This window comes from Mesoplodon bidens (assembly GCF_964165515.1).
Source record: "Mesoplodon bidens genome assembly, chromosome: 9".
Classification (NCBI taxonomy): Eukaryota; Metazoa; Chordata; class Mammalia; order Artiodactyla; family Ziphiidae; genus Mesoplodon; species Mesoplodon bidens.
The window spans coordinates 14,272,034-14,295,875 of record NC_138166.1 but is presented as its reverse complement, the minus strand read 5'-3'; the positions used below and the strand labels follow the sequence as shown (position 1 = coordinate 14,295,875).

The following is a 23,842-nucleotide window of genomic DNA, read 5'->3' as shown; positions in this document are numbered from 1 at the left end:
TACCATTTCTATCTGATTTGATTTTGCTTGAACACAGGAAAGAACGGTGGCACGTGATAAATCTTCTTCCTCACTCGGGAGGAGGCGGGATTTGAGTTTTGGGGTGAAGGCACACAGGTGGGATGACCTGGTCTGATCTTGACCGTGTCCGCTCACGTTTCTCCATGAGCCGTCTCGGCTCCTGTCTTCCTGTCTCCTCTCTGCGGCCTTCAGGCCCACCTCTGTCCCGGTGTCCCCTTGTCTCCTCAGTCAGGTGAGCAGCGTCTTCCTCTCACCTGCCGTTCTTTGCTCTTAGCTCTGTGTGGACACTGCCTGCATTTTGATTGGTTGTACTGGTCAGTTGCTTTATTGTTTATCCCCCTTGGTTAGGTTGGAAGTGCTGTAGGGCAGGAACTATACTTTTCTCCCATTTTTCTTTCTCCATATCATTTCACTGGAAATAATGGACTTAACAAGGAAGGTAGGATTGGTTCAGAAGACAGTTGACAGGGACTTCCCTGGCGGCCCAGTGGTTAAAACTCTGCGCTTCCACTGCCGGGGGCACAGGTTCGATCCCTGGTCGGGGAACTAAGATCCCGCATGCCGCGAGGTGCAGCCAAAAAAAGAAATAAATAAAGAGCTGACATGGACTAAAATGGGAGGGTCTCGACACCAGGAAGCACAGCTGCCAGGGCTAATATCTGCTCAGTAACTGTTTGTGGAAGAGTATGAGTGTGGCTCAGCTAAAGCCAAGGGTGGGCACCCGAAAGAGAAGCAGTTTTCAGAGGAGGGGTTATAGAGGCTGCGGGAAACCAGGCAGAGGCTCTGTGACTTGATAGAAGAAGAAACAGTTGTGGGTTTGGGGGAAGGCGGGGCTTTGGGAAGGTTGGTTTGGACGTGTAGCTGGATGATCTGGGTAGCGGGGAGAGAGAGGAACTGGAGAGATCAGCTCGGGAGGTGGCTGGAGTAACAGGTGTAGAACCATGACACATGGGACTAGGGTAGCTGCAGTGACAATGAGAGGAAACGGCTGAGTCAAGAACTGTCTTGAAATAACACGTGTTATATTGAGGATAAAGGGAAGATTACGTCTCACCTACATCAGATGAATTTTTTTTTTTCTTTGCGGTACGCGGGCCTCTCACTGTTGTGGCCTCTCCCGTTGCGGAGCACAGGCTCCGGACGCGCAGGCTCAGCGGCCATGGCTCACGGGCCCGGCCGCTCCGCGGCATGTGGGATCTTCCCGGACCGGGGCACGAACCCGTGTCCCCTGCATCGGCAGGCGGACGTTCAACCACTGCGCCACCAGGGAAGCCCAGAGGAATTTTTTTTTAACTGAAGTATAGTTGATTTACAATGTGTTAATTTCTGCTGTACAGCAAAGTGATTCAGATATATATATGTACACACACACACACACACACACACACACACACACACATTCTTTTTTATATTCTTTTCTGTCATGGTTTATCACAGGAGATTGAATAGAGTTCCCTGTGCTCTACAGCAGGACCTGTTGTTTATCCATTCTCTATATAATAGTTTGCATCTGCTAATCCCAACCTCCCAATCCATCCCTTCCCCCTCTCCCCCTTGGCAAGCACAAGTGTGTTATACATCAGAGTAATTTTAAATCTGCTGACGGAAATAGCAGAGCTTGAAGATAAGTCTGTGTGAGGTGGCAAACAGTTTGGGACAGGATGAATTAGAGGTGATGGCTGGGCAAACCATGGAAATGTCCCATCCACGGCTGGAGGGGTGCGACCAGAGCACAGTCGTGAGTCAGAAGTAAGAGCTGCAGGTGAGCGCCACCTGCAGGGGGGCAGGTGAAGCCCCAAGAACGAGTTCACCAAAGGAGCGGGTGTTGAGTGGGGGCCACGCCTACCGGCGACAAGCGTTCAAGTGTGTGGACACAGGCGTGTGGCTGTGGAGCTGACATGAGGGGAATTCCCTGCACAGGGTCAGGTCCTGGTGAGTTGTTTCTTCTTTCCAACTGTGCTGTGGGTAAAAGCCTCTCGGGACTCTGCCAGCTGTCTCTATCCTTGCCTTCCTTGGCTTGTTCTCTAGTAAATGGATGGCATTGGAAAGAATCTGGGCGTTTTCTTCTTCGGTGGTTCACGTTTGAGACATTTGTTCCCTCAGTAAACATCTGCTGGGGAGGAAAGGGATTTTCTTTTGTTCCCGTGATGTCATGTCTGACGCCTGAATTTTGGAAAATGGCTTTTGGTGGATTAGCTCGAAAGAGGTCTAGGTCCTAATTGGAACAAACTTTCCTCCTCTGGGAATTGTCTACAGGATGTTGAGTGTGTTCTTATCCCTGTAGGATAAAAACTATTTACATGACATAAAGGAAGAAGACTTCAGCTGGAGCATGACAGGGCTGTTCGGGGTGTTTTTAATAAAGCTCTGAGTGTTCAGTCTTCCTGTGAGTTGTAACTTGCCTTAGGTATTTGGTTTAAAATGAAGTTTGGGACGAGAAAAAAAAAAGAACTCTGGGAATAGGTTTAAAGTAACAATTCCAAATCACATCTTGAGTTTAATGAAGTAAAAATGGATGCATGTAATTCAGGGCTTTTTCTTTTTTTTAGTTGAAGTATAGTTGATTTACAATGTTTCAGGTATAGAGCAAAGTTGTCAATAATTGTCCAACAAGAGAGGAAGTGATCAATGTCTTAACAATAAAGATAGCAAACAACTGAGGCCTCAGAAGGCACCATGTGAGAAGAGGAGAGGGAGAGAACCACACAAGCCTTCATGAAGGGATGACAGTTGAAAAATCAGGAGGATTTGAAGACACGGTGCATCAACTTTAATGGTGATCAGCTTAGTTGTTGATGTGTCGCGTACATCATTTCTCTTGCAAGGAGGAGGTGGCACGACAGAGAAGGTGGTTCCTTCTATGGGTTGGGGAGTGATGGTCAGGAAACACCACCGCGGGAGAGATTTGTGAGCTGAATCTTGAAAGAAGAGTGGGTGGATCTTTGCTGGGTAAATAAGGGATCAGGGCATTCCAGGCTGCAGGAACCACACAAGCAAAGGGAAGGGGTCATGCGTCCCCCAGTGCATTGGAAAAACTCTTAAGTAGTTCAGTGTGGTTGGAGAGGCGAGGGCAGAGGTGAGGCTGGGAAGGTAGAGAAGAACCAGCTGGTGGGGGCCTGGTGCACCTCCCCGAGGCCATCGTGCCTGGAAGTGATGTGGTTAGTGCATCTCATAAGGGTCATTCAGGCAGCTCTGGGGGAAGGTGGAAGTTCAGGCTGGGAAGTTGGAAGATTGGCAGTAAGGCTACCAATTTAGAGGACTGTGACTGCTTTTACTGTGAGCGAGAGAGAGAAGAAAGGCATAGCCTAGTCAGTGCAAAGCGGGGAGAGGATACACAAGACGCTAGGAGGGGAAATCACCGAATTTGGTTCCTGATTGGCTATGAAGAAGGAATCTAGAGAAGAACTTTTGGCTTCTGATGTGGTCGACTCTGGGTAGTGTGAAGTCTTCTCCCCAGGAGAGAACATGGGAGGGATGGGGTGCTGCTTTCTGGGATTTCTGATTAGCCTCTGGGACAACTAAGTTGGAGCTGTCCTTCTGGGAGCTGGATATTAGATGTGAGGCCCAGGAAAAGGGGTTCCATTTGCAAAAGATAGATCAACGCAAGAACATATGTGACAACTACAGAAAACCTTAACGTGGCACAGATGGGGCATAGTCAAGAGAGCAAGGGAGATAAAACCGAAAGACCAGGTCACTGAGAGCTTTGAACCTCAGGAGTCCGGGATTAATTTGTGGGCAGTGTTTCTTTCTGTGTACTTATTTTCTGCAGGAAGTAAGAAAACCCTACCTGAATATTTCACCCCACTTACTATTTAATGGCAAACGTGGATCTGCTTCCAGTGGGGTCATTATGAACGTGGTGAGCACAACTGACCAGCTCTCCTTCCTTTCCAGTTGCTCTGCAGAGTCAGGCCAGTGCGTCTGCCGACCCCACATGATCGGACGCCAGTGCAACGGAGTGGAATCTGGTTTCTACTTCCCCACCTTGGATCACTACATCTACGAAGCAGAAGAAGCCAATTTGGGGCCTGTAAGTAGGGGGGTGTTGGCCAGGTGGGTAAAGCAGAGTATGGGGGGCGGGCAGTAATGGCCATACACATTTTGTAAAGAGACCAAGTAAGAAGCATCTCATCAGTGAGCACGAAATAAGGGCCAGGAGCAGCCTTCTTGAGAACAGTCATATTTAAAGCGTAAGTAAATCGTAACGCAGAAGGAGACTTTGGAACATTCACTGGTAAGGCTTTTGGTGTTTTTAGGCAGGTGGGTTTTTTTGTTTTTTTTTTTCTTTTTCCATTCTTTTCTCTACTGGTGCACCAGAGTTAGCTGGTATAGTAAATATTCAGAGAGGATAACTTCAGTTTTGTAACGCTGTGTAACAAGCCGTGCCCAAAGTTAGCGGCTTCAAATATATGTCTGGCACTTCAGCTGGGACGGCGGAAACAGCTGGAGGCCAGCTGGGTGCTGTTCTCCAAGCAGCTGTCTTGAGCTTCCTCACAGCATGGAGGTGTCTGGACAGTGAGAATTCTTACCTGGCATCTGGAGGAGGAAACAGAAACTGCCAGGTCTCTCAAGGTCTGGGCTGAGAAGTGCCAGAATGTCATTTTCTCGCACTTTGCTGGTCCCAAGGCACAAGGCCAGACCAGATTTGAGGGCAGGGGAATATAGGTTCCACCTCATGATGGGTAAGGCTGCACACACATACATTACAGGGAATGAAGGACTTCATCTCTGGAGGTAGCTAATCACAGTTACTGTATGTAATCCTGTGAACAAACTCAAATGCACACTTGAGTTAAGCAACTCAAATTGATCCATTCTCAGCCTTAAAATCAGAATGCACTCATCAGTAGTGAACATTCATGGTTGTAACAAGTTTCCTCACTTGTACGTGGCACCTGAAACAAATACGAATAAGAATGACAGAAATACATCCTCTAGATATCGGGCTAGCCTTGTGGAAATCTGGGACATACCTGGTCACTCCTAGGCTTGCTAGTAACGGCATTAGAGATGTTCTCTTTCCTTCCTTCATGCTCATTTTCCTGGTTATATCATAGAAGGTATATCCTAAGCCTTAAGCCCATCTCCAATGTCCCAAGACTACCTCAACCTAAAAACTGAAAAGAAACCAATTACCTGTTTATAAAGCCAAAAATTATACAGTCTACTGGAAAATATGACTGCAAAAAATGGGTTTAATATCTACAGTTTTGGACCTTTGGGTAACTTCAGATTTCTTTGGCTGTTACATTGAATTCCATTTCAAATAAAGCATCAGTCCTGTCCCCTTGTCCTCAGGGGGTCAGCATAGTGGAGCGGCAGTTTATCCAGGACCGTATTCCTTCCTGGACTGGAGCAGGCTTCGTCCGAGTGCCTGAAGGGGCTTATCTGGAGTTCTTCATCGACAACATACCGTATTCTATGGAGTATGACATCCTAATTCGCTATGAGCCACAGGTAACCCCTTGGTAGACTATTGCGGGGGGGATATTGGTAGAAAAATCTTTCTTCTAATGGACACTATGTCTTTGTGAATTGTGGAGGGTGCACTGTAACAGAGGGAACTCTCTCTGACTTTCTCTGCTCCTTGGAAGTAAAAATGTACATTTTTCTTCAGTTTCACAAACATTTAGTGATCTCCTTGTTAGGCACTTAGCCTTGCTGAGAACTGAGGTGGTGATGAGAATGTGCCAGGTTCTCTCCTTGCCTTGATGGCCTGCCCTGCCCAGGGATGGACACATGTCCTTAACTGCCATCAAAGGTGGAAAGTCTAAGAGCAGAGACACAAACAGGGCTGCAAGATGAGAGGTTCATACCAGCCGGACTGGCCAGGGGCTGCCAAAATGTTTACTAAAGAGTCAGTTGTAGGCCTTAAAACAGAGGTGGAATTTTGACACAAGAGGAAGTAAGGAATAGCATAAGCAGTGGAGAAGGGTGTTTTGAGCATCCTTCCACATAGCCAGGTAAGGGATATGGTTGGAGATGCTGTTAGGAGAAAAGCTGGCATCAGTAAATGAACTTGGACTCTTTACTAACAGGAAGCTGTCAAAGGGTTTGGGGCAAGGGATTGTCATTATCTAAGCTGTGGGGTTTTGGGGTTTTTTTTTATCTTCTTTTTTGCTTTTAAGTCAGAGAAAGACGAATATCATATGATATCACTTACATGTGGAATCTAAAATACGATAAAAATGAACTTATCTACAAAACAGAAATAGACTCACAGACATAGAAAACAAATTTATGGTTACCAAAAGGGAAAGTGGGGGAGGGATACATTAAGAGTTTGGGATTAATGGATGCACACTACTGTATATAAAATACATAATCAACAAGGACCTCCTGTATAGCGCAGGGAACTATATTCAGTATCTTGTAATAACCTGTAATGGAAAAGAATCTGAAGAAGAATAGATAGATACATACGCATCACTGAATCACTTTGCTGTACACCTGAAACTAACACAACGTTGTAAGTCAACTCCAATAAAAGATAATAATAATAAGCTGTGTTTTAAGCTGGCTGAAAAGGGACGTTGGGAGAGGCAGGGAGCGCAGTGGGAGGCTGTTTCAGTGTCCAGGTGGGAAGGGGCTCGGGCTGGAACTGGGGTAATAGCCGAGGGAATGGTCAAGAGGGAAGGGAAACGCAAGCGAGTGTTTCCCATTTAAACTTGGCAAAATATGGATGGATGGATCCATCCAAACAAACGGGCAGCAGTGGGCCAGCTCGGTTGGTCTTCCCGATCATCTGTTTCTTGCTGTAGCTCCCTGACCACTGGGAGAAAGCTGTCATCACAGTGCAGCGACCGGGGAAGATTCCAACCAGCAGCCGATGTGGAAACACTGTTCCTGATGATGACAACCAGGTGGTGTCCCTATCGCCGGGCTCCAGGTCAGTGTGACAGTGGTTTGCAGCTCAACAGAACCAACATGCAAGTTAATTCTTTTTCTCATGTCTCGCCTGGTGAGTTGTACAGTTACCATTTTGGGGCCAGAGCCAAACGTGGACTGTTCCTTCCTTTGGGATGATCTACGTGGAGCTTTGATGGATTAGATACTTAAAGGCGCACCTTTGGTGGTTATTTTTCTCTTTTGTTTTGGGGCAGGTATGTGGTCCTCCCCCGCCCCGTGTGCTTGGAGAAGGGTGTGAACTACACAGTGAGGTTAGAGCTGCCCCAGTACACCTCCTCGGACAGCAGTGTGGACAGCCCCTACACGCTGATCGATTCTGTAAGTGAAGGTTGTTTCTGACATGAGCAGGGAGGGCTGGGCAGAAAGCATGCGTCAGCTTCCCCAGAGGGTTTTGTGGAGGGTGATGCTGAGAGGTGAGGCACAGTCCTTCTTTCTGCCCTCGAGGCCACTTTGCTTATTTATTTTAATAAAACTCCACCCTCTGGAAAGGATCTACTGAAGACGATCCTCCCTGAAAATATGAAGTGTCTTAATGATGCCATTTCAAACCCCATCCAACTTTGTAAGAAGTCTCTAAACTTTATCTGGCAAGAATATTTAAGAATGAAAAGGTTTTCACGTGACTCCAGGGGTCTGTTTTTTTTTTTTTTCAAGAGTCAAAGAAGCACTGGGGTTTTTATGTGTTTGCTTGCGTTCATCGATGACCTGAGACAACCCCCGTAAGAACAGTGTGGTGGTCTGTTTTCTTCCTAGCTTGTTCTCATGCCATTCTGTAAGTCGCTGGACATCTTCACTGTGGGAGGCTCAGGAGATGGGGTCGTCACCAACAGTGCCTGGGAAACCTTTCAGAGATACCGATGTCTGGAGAACAGCAGAAGCGTCGTGAAGACTCCGATGACTGATGTTTGCAGAAACATCATCTTCAGCGTTTCCGCCCTGTTACACCAGACGGGCCTGGGTAGGTATTACTGCTGCTGCTTTGGCCCTTTCTTTCTCAAGAGGCCTGAGGACACTTGACATCACGAGGTGCGTTGGCAGGCATGTCCTGTAGTTCTGTGTTAGGCAGTCAGCCCAAAGGCAGTAGTGTCTCACCGACAGTTGGTGTTTGTTTCTTGAAGGGTATGTTAGTGACAGAGTACCACTGACAGTGGACTCAGTCATCAAGTAACACACAAAGCATAGGGGACTAGGGAAAGGTCCCTGAGACTCTCCATACGCAGGGTGGGGAGTTGGGATGGAATGACAGCACCCCATAACTGAAATGGATATGCTGCTCTTTGAAAGGTCACTGGGCTTTCGTTGAAGGTCTTGTGATATTTGAGCTTTGAAGGCAAGGAGAGAAAACCTTAATGACCTCCTTCCTAGAAAAACCGCTTTTATCTGTCAACTCCGGCTCCTGCCACTTCCCTGGCACCCATCCGAGGGAGGATACCGCTTTAAATGGGAATTCTGAACAAGCTAAGGTGCTCACGGGGGGAGGATTGGGAAGGGCCCCAGCAAAAGGACAGACCAGTGCAAGCCAAGTGGTCCTCACTGGGCTCATCGCTGTGGGGCGCACGGCTGCCCTGGGTCACAGGCTTTTTTTTTTTTTTTTGCGGTACACGGGCCTCTCACTGTTGTGGCCTCTCCCGTTGCGGAGCACAGGCTCCAGAGGCGCAGGCTCAGCGGCCATGGCTCCTGGGCCTAGCCGCTCTGCGGCATGTGGGATCTTCCCGGACCGGGGCACAAACCTGTGTCCCCTGCATCGGCAGGTGGACTCTCAACCACTGCGCCACCAAGGAAGCCCTTTTTTTAATTTTTTTTTTTTCTTTTTGCGGTATGCGGGCCTCTCACTGTTGTGGCCTCTCCCGTCGTGGAGCACAGGCTCCGGATGCACAGGCCCAGCGGCCATGGCTCACGGGCCCAGCCGCTCCGCGGCATGTGGGATCCTCCCAGACCGGGGCACGAACCCGCATCCCCTGCATCGGCAGGCGGACTCTCAACCACTGCGCCACCAGGGAGGCCCCCTTTTTTTAATTTTTAAAAAATTTTTATTGGAGTATAGTTGAAACTAATACAACATTAGTGTACAGCAAAGTGAATCAGTTATACATATCCACTCTTTTATTTTTTTTTAAGCTTCTTTTCCCATATAGGCCATTACAGAGTGTTGAGTAGCGTTCCCTGTGCTATACAGCAGGTTCTTATTAGTTATCTATTTTATATATAGTAGTGTGTATATGTCAATCCCAAACTCCCAATTTATCCCTCCCCTGCTATCCCCTGGTAACCAGAAATTTGTTTGTAACCAGAGTCACATCTGTGACTCTACTTCTATTCTGTAACTAAGTTCCTTTGTACCTTTTTTTTTTTAGATTCCACCTATAAGTGATACCATATGATATTTGTATTTCTGTGTCTGACTTACTTCACCCAGTATGACAATCTCTAGGTCCATCCATGTTGCCGCAAATGGCATCATTTTGTTCTTTTTTATGGCTGAGTAATATTCCATTGTATATAGGGTCATGGGCTCTTGCCTCTCTTCCCTGCAGCTTGTGAGTGTGACCCTCAGGGCTCCTTAAGTTCCGTCTGCGACCCCAACGGAGGCCAGTGTCAGTGCCGGCCAAACGTGGTTGGAAGAAGGTGTGACAGATGTGCGCCCGGCACCTTTGGCTTTGGCCCCAGCGGGTGCAAACGTAAGTTGATCAGAAGAATTGTAACGTATTCATTCAGATCATGAGTCATACTAGCATGGGTTCCGTAGCTTCAGAAGGCATGCTGCACTCTGGAAATTGACCACAGGGGCCCATGAGCATTCTGCACGGGGCGGCGGGGGACTGGCCTATGTAAGGGGTGTGTTTGCAGTTAATGAGTTTTTCAGCTGGTCCCTTGGTTGCCTGTTTCCTCAGCTTGTGAGTGCCATCTGCAAGGATCTGTCAATGCTTTCTGTGACCCCATCACTGGCCAGTGCCACTGTTTCCAGGGGGTGTACACGCGGCAGTGTGACCGGTGCTTACCCGGGTACTGGGGCTTTCCAAGTTGCCAGCCCTGCCAGTGCAATGGCCATGCCGATGACTGCGACTCAGTGACAGGGGAATGCCTGAGCTGCCAGGACTACACCACGGGGCATAACTGTGAAAGGTACACGCAGCCTCTTGAAAGTAAAGAGAACGAGATTGTTTTTGGCTGAGCAAACAGCATCTTAGACAAACCACAGAATGAATCTCTGCCAGTCTCCAGATGGCCCTTTCATTTCCGATCAGCTCGGTATTTATTTTCTAGGAACTCATTCATTTATGCAGAACAGATTTAGCTTACCCTCTGCGTGCCAGGCATTGTTCAAGGGCTGGTGTGTGTGTGTGGGGATACAGCAGAGAACAGAACTGATGTGAATCTGCCCTCTTTGGAGAGTCTTTCTAGAGGTCACCTTAAGGCTGTATAGAAATCATCTCTCTGTCTCAGCAGATCCTGGCCTAGGATGAGAGTTGTGAAATGTTAATGCCTAATTTAGGTCAAAGTAGAAACCAAATCCAAATGGGGCTTAGTCATTTTAGATGGTTTTGTTTTTTGGAAACATGTTATGCAGCTACAGCCCACATAAAATGTGCACAAGTAGATCTGTTCTCCAGTTAGCAGATGTTAATTGCATAATTATTATGGATGTAGTGCACTGCACTAAGGGATAGTAAAAATTGGACATAAAATGTGCCTCTAATAACATTACAGCCCAGCTCAGTAGATAAGGAACAGTCCATATGAAAAAATTACATCCTGACCTACAGCGTTCATTACTAATTAAGAAAGGCAGACACGCTCTTAGAACCTGCTTTTTTTGGATTACTAGTCTCCACCTTTCAAGTCAATAACTCATCTCTCTTCTAGTATCCATCCACATTATATGGGATTTCTGTTGTAAAAAAATTTCAGCAAGTGCTTCAGTCAGTGCAAAAGTTGCTCATCAGATGAAAGAAGTTGTTAGTGAAAACTGCATTTGCGATTACCTTATGGCTTGAAGATACGCAAGGCAGCGAATACTGCTGGATGGTATTCAAGAATTCAGCGATTTCAGTGACTACTCCTTGGAGTAAAAGTCAGTCCTTCTAACCACAAATGGTGTTGTGAAAAGATAACAAGGAAACAGTTACACAAGATTAAAAGGAAGAAATTAATATATTAGTGTCATCTTTTGTTTTCTCCCTTAAGTTTTTCATTACTGTTCTTTCATTGAGAGATGGAGAATATATTCGAGAGAGAGAGAGAGAGAGAGAGACAAACAGATAAGAAAATCAGATGAAAAAGGGGAAGAGATGGGTGGGGAACACAGGTCAACAGCGGTGGTTGTCTACAAGACCAATCTGAAATCAGGCCCACTGTGAATTTTTTTTTGTAAAGCATTTTGATTTCTTGCAGAACTCAAAAGGGTATAGGAAGAGAAAAGATTTTCAGCCCTAGTTTGGATGACAAAAGTGCATTAAAGTATTTCAGATGCTGCTATCTAGTTTGAGCTGATTTCTCATTCTTTTCCTCTTTCTGAGATGATCAATTTTCATTCCTGTGAATTTAAAAAGAAGCTCTAGGCTCAGATTATTGCCGAGGGGGTTAGAGAGGGGAGGAGACAGGAAATGAACACTCAGTTCTTACCATGATGTATTTGGACTTATTTCACCTAGAAAAGCCTCATAGGAAACTTTCTCACAAACTGTTGCACAAAATTGCTTCATCACTGCTGATTTTCCCAGCACATAATTGGGGCACATGTTCTTGTATTGTGTCTGTGTCTAATTAAATAGAAGGTTAATGTCCTCTGAACAACTTTCCCCTTCTATTTCTTCATCCTTCCCCGCTCCCCATTTTAAAAAAATTACCTCTGCCTCAAAAAAGAAAAAAAACAAACAAAAAAACACTGAATTAGAAGTTCCAGGCTCAGTTGTGCTTGTAACCTGCTTATCTTGGGTGAGTTAGCTCACCTCTCCAAGTATCCAACTTTCTGATAGTAGAATAACTAAGTTGGATTAGATGATATCCAAACTTCCTTCAAGCTCTCATGTTATAGGAAGTAAAAAAGTAACCTAATTACCAGTCATGTTGAAAAGCAGCATGACATACTAAAAGAATTCCTTGCTAAAAGTCAGGAGGCTGAATTCAAATCATGGCTCATTTATTCACTAGTTTTGTAAGGCTTGCCAGCCGTTTAAGCTCCATGGCTGCCTTATCTGTAAGGAGAGGAGATGGAACCTGTTGGGTTTGAGAACTGATAAGTAACATCTCTCATCCCTGAGAGGCAGACACAAGGGTCAGGCATCTGGAGAGCATCCTTATCGGCTTTATTACTGGTAAAGGCTGGATTGCAGAACCAAGGCACCATGGGCTTGCTGACACAATGTCCCTCCCAGGCATAGGCAGAGACTGACAACCACGGGCTCTCTTTCCCCCAAGCCCCGCCCCCAGACTCCTTAATGCAAGGACGGGAGCTACCAGGATGCTCAGGGCAGGCAGTAGGGTGCACTTGGGGAGACGTACCTCTTCCTCTGGGGAGGAGTGAACGAGGGTCCGGGTGAGGCCAGAGGTGTCACCCTAATGCAGGGGTCCTGCCATGGGGTCCCCAGGCTAGGAGCAGCAGCATCAGCCCCTAAATCAGAAACGGGGAGAGGGAGCCCAGCAATCTGTGTTTCAAAAGCCCTTCAGGAACTTCTGATTAGAACTAGTGTTTGAGCCACTTCTCTACTGGGAAGTGCTTCGTGTGGAAACGTGAGGAATGATGTTCCTAAACAGGAACATGGTTTCTTAGACCCTTCTTGTAACAGATTTCTTATAACTGGGGTTCATGACCTTCTCTCTTCGGCAACTGATGTAGATGCTTGGCTGGTTACTATGGAGATCCCATCATTGGGTCAGGAGATCACTGCCGTCCTTGTCCTTGTCCAGATGGTCCCGACAGCGGACGCCACTTTGCCAGTAGCTGTTATCAAGACCCTGTTACTTTACAGCTTGCCTGTGTCTGTAATCCTGGATACATCGGTAAGTGATGTGCAGACTTTGGGAGGAAAAGATGCGTCTTCGTGAGGTTAGTTGTTAAGGAAGAAAAAAGATGAAGAGTGAGCCAATTTAGTTGCCTTTTTTTTTTTTTTTTTTTTAACAATCCTTAATTAAAAGTGAAGGGAATCTGAAATATAGAAGATGTTCTTTTCCTGTTTGGCATGTGGGGGTAGAGTCCATTTTTGTGTCTCTGATAATAATGTTATAATACAGGGCACAACAGCAAGCTCATTTAATCCGTAAGTCCCTGCTGACACTTTTCTGGTCTTCACCAGTAGAAAAGTTAATTTGCATTTTACTTCTTCATTTCCTTATCCAACTTCTCGTGGAAGAGTCTCAGAGTAGTGAAGTGGCCAAATAGGGGGCAAAAGGAAGAAAAGAATATCATCTGAGAGTCCCCAGACAACAGAACCAGTCAAAGCTAGATACATTCTTCATTGTTTACGTAGTTTACATCGTGTACATCGTTGTACATACAAACATTATTTCATTCTGATGCCACCGTTTCAAATACTCGTTATGCTTCTCCATGGCTCAGCCAATTGGCATGTTTCAGGATTTTTAAAAATAATTTGTTTTACTGAAGTATAGTTGATGTACAGTGTTTTAAATGCTGCTGTACAGCAGTGATTCAGTTATCCATATATATATATATATATATATATATTATTTTTCATATTCTTTTCCGTTACGGTTTATCCCAGGATACTGAATATTGTTCCCTGTGCTCTACAGTAGGACCTTGTTCATCCTTCGGGATTCCTTAAGAAGGGAAATCGGTCATCCCGAGGGGCCCCATTTTTCAGGTCGCTCATGGAAGAGCGGGGATTTTTCCGTGAATATACGCCTTGGGTTAGGATGTAACATCAAGCTAAGCTTTCCGCTGTGAGACCACTGTTTCACTCCTGATCTGTCCGTCCCTGTGTAATGAGGAACTAACCTCCTGTGTGCTGGAACCTCCAAACTCTCCCTGCCCACCCCGTGGCCGCGGAGCCGGGCTGCAGCAGCATCGCTGCAAAGACCCTGCTTCCCCTCACGGCTAACGGCCCGTTTCCCCTGAAGGCTCAGCCACCCGGCTCGGTAACTAGCACACTGGGGGCCCAGGCGCTGCCTGGGTGGCCCCTCTGGGTGGCGGAAATGTCGGGGACCAGACCTTTCAGTGGGCAAGCCGAAGGTCCCATGCCGGTTTTCTTGGACAACAGGCTCCAGGTGCGACGACTGTGCCTCGGGCTTCTTTGGCAATCCCTCGGACGCGGGGGGCGCGTGCCAGCCTTGCCAGTGTCACCACAACATCGACACGACGGACCCAGAAGCCTGTGACAAGGAGACCGGGAGGTGCCTCAAGTGCCTGTACCACACGGAGGGGGAGCACTGCCAGCTCTGCTGCTTTGGTTACTATGGCGACGCCCTCCAGCAGGACTGTCGCAGTAAGTTGCCCGTTCCCTTTGACCGCTCCTTTGGATGACTTCCACTCTCTTCCTCCTCCTCCTCCTTGGGGGATTTTATTCTTCAGGGGTTTATCTCATCGGGGAAAATGCTTCTTCAGAGGGGTAAAATTTCACTGGTGACGAAAGATGAGGATGATTTTTTAAATTTTTCCTTTACCTCCTCATTTCCTAGCAGAGCTGAAGTGTCGAGCTATGGCTGAAAGGGAACCAAAGGCTGTGTCGCTGTCCCCGTGATAAATGCCATCCCATAGAGTATATTGATTTCGTGTTCTGCCCATGAACTTGCTAATGGGCTGGGACTTCTGCGTCCTAAATACGCACTTTGGTCCGTACCTTTTCTTACATCATTGATGCATAGAGCCTTCCAGCTTAAGGAAAAGAAGGAAGTAACATCTCTGAAGTCTCTGTTTTGGAACACATTATTTCTCTCTCATCACAAGATCAGCCAGCATGTCCTGCTGTGGCTGCACGGCCCCCAGGCCCCTGTCTTTGTTGATACAAACACATGCGGAATGTTGAGGACCAGCAGGACCTGATTGCTTTAAGCCTTCCTAGCTTCAAGGGCTTCTCCCTGCCACGGCTCACACAGCCATGACTGTTCTTCCCTGCCAGGAGTTGGAAATCATTAGGTATCTCCGTTCCCACAGCGTAGGTTTTATTTCCAGTTAAGTCTTCAACTTTACAATGACTCACCAGCCGCTTATTCAATCAAGTATTGTGAAAACACTGCCGGGCAGAATGTGTCATTTTGCAGGTCTGCCTGGGAAATGTCAGAACTGCATGGAACGTCATAAGAAGATGAAGACCACAGTTTTAGGTTTTTTTTAATCCCCTCTGTTCCTTTCTCTACTTGTTTGCATTTCCAAGTTGAAATCTGCAGAGGGAAAATGGTAGTCATTTGATGTAGCTCACTTTTGCGTGATCTGTATGTTTTCCGAGTGTGACTCTGTAAGTACATCTGACCGGTTGTTCCTTTTTCAGAGTGTGTCTGCAATTACCTGGGCACCGTGCAGGAGCACTGTAACGGCTCTGACTGCCAGTGCGACAAAATCACTGGGCAGTGCTTGTGTCTGCCTAATGTGATGGGCCAGAACTGTGACCGCTGTGCACCCAACACCTGGCAGCTGGCCAGCGGGACAGGGTGTGACCCGTGCGACTGCGATGCTGCTCATTCCTTTGGGCCGTCTTGTAACGAGGTGAGGTGTTGTGGCCGGCGGAGGCCGTCATGGCATATGGAAAGATGGCTTTGAGTCCTGGTGACAGCTATTTGGTGGCCAGTTAGAGAAAGGCACCCCTCCTTGTCACAGCCTTGCACCAGGGCACACAGCTTGGCAAACACAGCGCAGACTGGATATCCACCGTCACCGGTCCCCCTTGGCTGGGGCTGCGTAACTGTGCCCAGAGGCCCCATCGGATGCACCCGTAGCACCGCAGCCTAGCGCCCCAGCTGAAGGGGTGCAGACTCGCTTTAGAGTGGACAAGGGGGGCCGTTTTTCTTCAATACCTGGCTGCCGAGTCAGGCTTTTTTTCCCTTAACCCCACAGCCTGAAATGAGCCACAAAGTCATACCCAACATTGTAGAAAGTTCTCCTGTTCCCTGACACACACAGAATGGTGAGTGAGGTCACAGGTCACAGGTGGTCCAGGCTTGTGAGCGATGTGAGGAAACATGTCAATAAAGGGGGACGTGCTGTGGGCCTTCCCAGCCCCAGCTTCAGAAGAGCAGTTAGCAGACACCGGCCTGGGGCCCTCAGCACCTGGGATCAGTGTAAGATGCCCTGTTCCTGGTCAGGTGTGAGGCCTTCTCAGGCAGACAGATGGGTCCCCATTCCCATAACCGGCAGCCGGAAAAGGCAGTGCAGCCTGGCCTTGGCCCGGCAGCCTGTCTGACCCGGCTCTGTCTTCTGGCCGCAGTTCACGGGGCAGTGCCAGTGCATGCCTGGCTTCGGAGGCCGTACGTGCAGCGAGTGCCAGGAGCTTTTCTGGGGGGACCCCAGCATGGAGTGCCGAGGTGAGGTGCGGGCACCGGGCTCTCAGGTGGAGCGGGGGGGGACGGGTGTCTGAGGGAGCCTTCTGTCCAGTACAGCACAATTGAACTTGTCTATAAACACGAGGTTTGATTACAAAAGAAATGCATGCTCATGGTTTAAAAACAAAAAATCCTGGAGGCATGTAAGTGGTAAAAAGTGGACCCGCTGGCTTCCAGCTCTGTTCCCCAGGGGTGAGGTTTGTCTCAGCACAGACGAGCATACGTACGTACCCCAAATACACACAGAATGGCTTTATTTTTTTTATTATTTTTTAAATGGAAGTATAGTTGATTTACAGTGCATCAGGTGTACATTAGAGTGATTCAGGTATATATATGTGTGTGTGTGTGTGTGTGTGTGTGTGTGTGTGTGTGTTTAAAAATATACTTTTTCAGATTCTTTTCCTTATACGTTAGTACAGGGTATTGAGTAGAGTTCCCCGGGCTATACAGTAGGTCCTTGTTGGTTATCTATTTTACATATAGTAGTGTGTATAAATGTGAATCCCAACCTCCTAATTTATCCCTCCCCCACTCTTTCCCCCCTTGGTAACCATAAGTTTGTTTTCTATGTCTGCAAGTCTGTTTCTGTTTCATAAATAAGTTCATTTGTACTATTTTTTAGATTCCGCCTATATATTTGTCTTTCTCTGTCTGACTTCCTTCACTTAGTATGATCATCTCTAGGTCCATCCATGTTGCTGCAAATGGCATTATTTCATTCTTTTTTATGGTTGAGTAACCAGAATGGCTTTTAAAAATGCGTTTAACCAAAATGTGTTCGTATTCACCATCGAGTTGTGCAAATTGACTTTTTCCCCCTCTGAACAGTATTTTGGGGCCAGCTTTCTTGTCTGCACAAGCAGAGCTAAATGTTCTGGAAAGATTGTTTGATCCCAGTGTAACAAGCAGGTGGTGCTGACAGTTAAAGCCCTCGGCAGGAGTGCACTGTCCTCATCAGCGAGGACAACAAAGGAACAGGTGACAGGAGCGCCACGTCCCACTTAGGCTTATGATTAGCTAGGACTGTGAGGGAAAACTTGATGTTTTCTTAAGAATAAAACTTGTTACAATCATGTGGATCAGGATTGCTTAATTTTTAGGCTGTTGCAATTTTTTTTGACCGGCCAGGTTATTTTTAAGATCTTCAAGTAAAAGCATTTATGGGAAAGATGTTAATAGATTGTTGCTATTCTGTATTCCTCTTCTTTCTTTCCTACTTGGGTTTTCTTCCCTGTGTTTTAAGTTTATAACTATGGATAAACATCTTCTGTAGTTTCTTATTTGCTCTTTGACCCATTTTCTTCATCACACATCTGAAATTCTAGGTCCCTGTTGGACTCTACATTAAAAAAATACATCTTTTTCTTTCTTGGATACAACTGTAGTGAGAAATAATACAGTTCTGCAAGTTAGCGGTTCATTCAGACTGTTCTGTTGAAAGTCACAAACCTAGACACTAAGTGTTCTTTCAGAGTCAACTCATCTGTTCCTGAATAGCCAGAAGACTTCAGACAGTGGACATGACCAGGACCAATGGCATATGATTTGTTTGTTTTCATTCGAGGTGTAGCCAGAAGGGTCTGTATTAACATCTTAGATGAGATGAAGGTTTGCTCCACAGAGGAGGAATGAAGGCTTTGTTGATAAGCGTGCTTTAATTCATCAGGCTTCAGTCCCAACGTTGGTTCTTAACGGGATCTGATTTTCTCACTTCCTTTAGAAGGTCCGTGACATTCAGTGGACCACTTGATTCGAGATGTCTCCTGCAAGTAAGATCCTGCTTAAAATCTGGTTTCTCCAGAGCTCTAACCACAATTCTGTTAAATTTCTCAATCTTGTACTGCCCCAAGGGCTTGATTTTCTCCAGATAATAGTTCTATCATTGCTTATAGCCTGATTCTGTCAGCATGTGTCATTGGCAAAATAGCTTTGGCTGCCAAAGCTTTCTGACCTTTTGCTCCATCTAAGCCTTATTAGCATGAAAAACCTGTTTCCTGGAGTCAGAGTCAATCAGAGGATTGTTCATTTAATACTCAGGACTTTACCCCTTACCCTTTAATCTTTAAACTTTCACCTCTAAATCTGCCAGAGACATTGTGGCTTATAGGAACAGTATCAACTTGTTCAGGTCAAAAGTTAGATCATGTTTTAGAAACTTTGCAAAGAGAGAGATCCACGGCATCCATGTTCGCCAACTTCTCTGTTCGTTTTATCTAGAAGAAAGGTCAGCCTGTTACATAAGAAACTATGCGGACCCAAATGCTTTCAACACCCTGTGGAGGCAGCTCGTAACTGACAAGGCACCCAGAGAGGGTGAGAACTGAGTTAACGACGGGGGAGTCCTGGCCAGCTGCGGGCCTTGTGCACATAGGATGGCAGTCGGAGCAGGACCAGTATAATATGATGAGGGCAGGGACAAAAATTCAGGAGTGGAACAGAGTCACCAGTGAAAACGGGAGGATAAGAACTTGAAGGGACGGGGTCCAGCGACCAGCAGGGACAAGAATAGGTGTCATCTGAAATTAGGTGGAGCTGTGGGGGAAAAAATGTGACCACTTTCCTCAGATTACATCGATTGCCCAAGAGTCTTCAGTTTCAAATCATTTAGTTGAACAGGGCACAAGTTTAGACTTTCTGGGGCCACCTTGCTAACAATATGCTTATAGAAAGACTTAGGTCATAGCTAAGTAGTCTCCTTATGGAAGAAAATGGAGTTATGTCAAGGACAAATGAGTTGAGCCCCCAGCTCATGAATGGTTGAATGTTCCCATTGTCCTGGCGGGTTGGGGCTCTTGGCCGATGGTGCCGAGTCCGAACAAGTCCATCACTGTGCTGGATGGAGAGGATCTCGCCTACCCCGTCCTGAACGTGCCCGAGAAAGCCTCGGCCCGGAGCGCTGCCTTGAGCCCTGAGGACCGAAGGGGTCACAGGAGGAATCTTCTTGTTGATTGGTGGATAGCAGAAGCAGGGATCCTGGCTCTTGGAAAAGGCCAGTGTTTCTTTTATTTTTTTTATTTGCTGTAAGCGGGCCTCTCACTGTTGTGGCCTCTCCCGTTGCAGACGCGCAGGCTCAGTGGCCATGGCTCACGGGCCCAGCCGCTCCGCGGCATGTGGGATCCTCCCGGACCGGGGCACAAACCCGTGTCCCCTGCATCGGCAGGCGGACTCTCAACCACTGCGCCACCAGGGAAGCCCAAGGCCAGTGTTTCTTAAACCCAGGCTGACTGGAAATGTGGGCCATAGGTGAGAGGCTCTGCGGAGTGGCCATTTTTTTTCATCCTGCTTGTTTCTCATTTCAAACTGTTTTTTGTAGAAAACCGAAGTACATTTTTTCTCAGACATAATTTTTTTTTTTTTTAATGCTTGTCATCTTTTCTCAGGCTGGGATTCATTTACAGTCACCCACCTTTTTATTTCCAGGGTGGCTCAGGAAATCAGATTTAATTTGATTCTTTGGAGAACCACAGATACTCTTGTTAGTACAGGGAAGGCTTGTCTACGGCCATATGCCAAATCCAGCTCACAGCCTGGGCTGGTGAATAAAGTTTTAATGGAACACAGCCATGCCCATTTGTTTACATATTGTCTGGGGCTGCCTTCGTGCTGCAGTGCCCGAGTTGAGCGGTTGTGACAGAGCCCATAGGGCCTGCAAAGCCTAAATATGCACCATCTTTTATAGAAAACGTTTGCCAACTCCTGGGCCAGGCAGCCAGCTCATTTCTGCAGGTGAAGTCATAGTCATTCCCCCAACTTGCATTTCAAAACTGAAGTTACAGTACTGAGGCCAAAAAAAAAAAAAAAGGTGGGGCTGGAGGAGGTAGAGAATTTAAAGGAAAAGAAAATCACATTTCAGAGATGAAAAAGCATTAACTTTCCCACATTAAAGTAAAATAGAAAAGCCTAAGTAAGGTAAGAGTAAAGCTTTGGGCATGATAGCACATCCTGGGGTCCCTTATTGCTGTGAGGCAAGGTCCACGGCAAAAGCAAATAAACCCAGTCACCTGATTTTAGGATATAGCACTCTCTCGCTCCCCAGGCAGGTTCAAGTTTCAAAAGGAAAGAGTGGGGACCAACACAACCCTGAGTGACTGCCCACTGGTGCCCAGTGGGGGGTGGATGCAGCAGAGGAGAGCCACTCCCTGAGAGGGGCGCTTGGGGGGGCGGAGCTTGCAGGCTGTGGGAAAGGATAGGTGAAGTAGCAGGACGGCTGGAGGTGAGCCGTGCTGTCCTTTGCAGCATCAGAGGGAGGGAAGCCCGGTAGGAACTGGAGTCACTTGGCAGGTGTCGTGGAAACTGTCTTCGTGGAGAGTAACGAGGAGCTTTGGTTTCACCATTGGGGATGGATTTTCTTCAATGGGCAGGGGAGGTCTGCAGACTGGGAGGGGAGGATACAAAGAGAGCGGAAAAGTTACACCTGCTGATAAAGAGGCACACGGGCCGACGTTTCCCATTCTGGCATTCACTTGCTAATGCTTTCCTCTAGATCTCAATATCTCTAAAATGGGTACAATATTTTTCATCTGCCTACCTCTTAGAGAACTCTTTTTTTTTGCGGTACGCGGGCCTCTCACTGCTGTGGCCTCTCCCGTTGCGGAGCACAGGCTCCGGACGCGCAGGCTCAGCGGCCATGGCTCACGAGCCCAGCCGCTCCGTGGCATGTGGGATCTTCCCGGACCGGGGCACGAACCCGTGTCCCCTGCATCGGCAGGTGAACTCTCAACCACTGCACCACCCGGGAAGCCCAGAGAACATATTTTATTTACTTATTTTTTTAACTGAAGTATCGTTGCTATACAATATTATACGTTACAGGTGTCCAGTATAACGATTCACAATTTTTAAAGGTTATACTCCATTTATAGTTATTATAAAGTATTGGCTATATTCCCTGTGTTGTACAAGATATCCTTGTAGCTTACTTTATAGCTAATAGTTTGTACCTCGTTTTAAATGATGAGAAAACTTAGTAAAAATTGAGAGAACCCGCTGCCCACATAACCAAGAATATATTTATAGATGAAGGTACAATTCTCATGGCTCGTTAAAATGATGACGGTCTCATTTTTAGAATGCTGTTTGTCATCTTCACAATTTGTTCAGCTTAAAAATCAGGCAATAACTTTTGCTATATACACTCTTCTTCTTCCCAAGAGAAAGTTTTTGATCCTCTGCCAAATAATCCCATTCCTTAAAGCTACATTGAGTTCCAGGTTCCCCTGGACTCCTATGCCTCTCTCTGAAGAGAGGAGGAGACCCATTGGCCCCCGTCAGAGACAGCCTGCACAGTTAGCTGATAATTTTTCCCATCCCAGTGGATGTGAGAGATGATTGATTGGAGAGTCTCCTTCACAATTTTAGTGTCCTTGAAGTTTTAAATTGTCAGGTGAGAACCAACCTTTACTCTTAGAGGAGGTCTTTTTACAAGGTCCTGAGTGTGGGCCTTCTAGTTCTTGCCTCCCAGGTGGCCCCATTAGAGAAGCAGTTCTGGAAACTCAATGAGGGAAAGAAGCACGTGCCCACCGGCACTATAGCAGTTTCCCAGCTTCAGTTTGAAATGAAAACCTGATGCGTTTTAGGTAGTCATTTGGTACCCTTCTAGAGAAAGGTCAGGATTGACGTTTTCAGTGATGAAACCGCAATCCAGCCATCTATGAAATTTGACTCTGCTTTTCAAACGGAGGAATGTTGTCAGCTGAGTGGGTCCTGGTCTCTGGAGGGTGCCGAAGCTCTGCCCCGCCTCTGTGATGCTGGTCTTGAGGGGAAGGGTCCAGAGATCAGCTGGGATGAGAATTAGGTGGACTGTGGGAAAAGAACATGACCGTTCTTCTCAAATGATGTAATTAATTGCCAAATATGCTTTCCATTGCTAATCTTCCAGTTGAAGTGGTTTGTTGGAGGGCACAGGTTTAGACTTTCTGGGACCACCTATATGCTTCTGGAAAGACTTGAGTCATAGCTAAGTATTCTCCTTATGGATAAAAAATGTAGCTGTGTGAAAGACAAACAAGGAAAGCCTTAATGCGAGGGCACTTGCCTTCTAAATCCCACAGTTTGGGGCCAATATTTTCCCCCTCAAAGATGCCCATGACAGAATGAGAGCAAGACATGCCTTTACCAATGACTTAAATGAAAAAGTGTTAGAGAAATTAAAACTAAATTTAACATATGCACACAGCCCTTGCCCCCAGCATGCATCTAGTGAAAACCTCTTTAGGACTGAAGTGTACCTTTGCATTATCTAGGGGAAAGAAAGGTTTTCTAAGCATGTGCAGCATCTGCTACCGTTGTCCCAAGCGTAAGGGGGATGGTAAAATAGGACAGATCTGCTGGGCCACTGAGGCCCCAAGCAGGGCTACCTGCTGGGGCCTGCGGGACAGGAGCGACGGACAGTCTGATTCATTTCACATGGCATCATGAAGGCCCCCCACCTGCACAGGTCCTGAGGTCTGTGCATCAGCTTACATGGCTTAACTCGAGGCTCATGATGGCTCTACGCCACACACACATACACACTTAACAGGCAAAAGGGAGGAGAACAGCTGGGAAGATAACAGTCAGTACTCCCCAAAATGGGGTGTAGCAGCCCTCAGCATCAGCCTCTCCTGGCAACTGCTAGAAATACAAATTCTCAGACCTCACCGGTTCCAGATCTGGGGGTGGGGTGGAAATGTGTTAAAGAGTCCTGCTCGTGAATCTGCTGCGTGCTGGAGTTTGAGAGGCTAGGACCTAGGTGACCCAGGTAACTTACAGCTTTTTGGAAGATGACTAGATGTTATGAGACGATATGGAAATTCATTCCTAAAGTCTGAAGTTCTTCCTATCCTCCTGACTGTAGAAACTGATGAAGGCAGTGGTCTCCCCAAGCCTTTCCCATTCTTTTTCTGGGGTGTCATTAGGTATTCCACTAGAGAAAGATCCCACAGTCCAGTGAGTCTGGGATATGACTGGGTTAAAAAAAAAAAAAAAAAAGTGAAACAGGGTTTTTCCTGCAGAACTCCTATGAGTCTTTAATATGCCGTTTGTTTTGAACCTTCAAGAGGAGGATGTAGAATTTCCCGAACCTGCTTGTCCATGGAACTCTCATTTCTGGGAACATCTCCTAGAACTAATTAATGGTCTAGGGAAAACAGTTATCCACAGCTCACCTAAGCTGCTTCCCGATTCATGAGAATGCCCCAAAGAACACAGGAAAATGAAACATGCCTGGAAAGAAACAAAATGCTTAAGGAAAAAGAAGTTTTGTTTTGAAAACCTAAGGTACCAGGAAAATGCTATAGATTTTAAATCCTAAAGGTTGAAGACTGGAGTATTCCAAACTTCAAATTGTTTAATAATCGTGTTATTGGCAAATATGCAGAGACAAACGTGAGGCTGTGACAACTTTTTGCCCATGGAAATACGATCAACACTC

At 46.6% G+C, this 23,842-nt stretch overlaps 1 protein-coding gene across 2 annotated transcripts in view; it reads left to right on the top strand.

Annotated features, from left to right (window-relative positions):
* Positions 1–23,842, top strand: part of LAMB1 (laminin subunit beta 1) — a 74,847-nt gene that overhangs the window by 33,923 nt on the left and 17,082 nt on the right. Inside the window, exons 14-24 of one of the 2 annotated variants that reach the window (XM_081244635.1) lie at positions 3,919–4,054; positions 5,323–5,481; positions 6,786–6,913; positions 7,128–7,251; positions 7,687–7,891; positions 9,468–9,611; positions 9,825–10,056; positions 12,770–12,933; positions 14,154–14,378; positions 15,381–15,595; positions 16,314–16,410. In XM_081244635.1, the coding sequence (XP_081100761.1) occupies positions 3,919–4,054; positions 5,323–5,481; positions 6,786–6,913; positions 7,128–7,251; positions 7,687–7,891; positions 9,468–9,611; positions 9,825–10,056; positions 12,770–12,933; positions 14,154–14,378; positions 15,381–15,595; positions 16,314–16,410 (1,829 nt within the window). The remainder of the gene's footprint in view (positions 1–3,918; positions 4,055–5,322; positions 5,482–6,785; positions 6,914–7,127; positions 7,252–7,686; positions 7,892–9,467; positions 9,612–9,824; positions 10,057–12,769; positions 12,934–14,153; positions 14,379–15,380; positions 15,596–16,313; positions 16,411–23,842) is intronic. The other variant, XM_081244636.1, reaches the window with a different exon arrangement.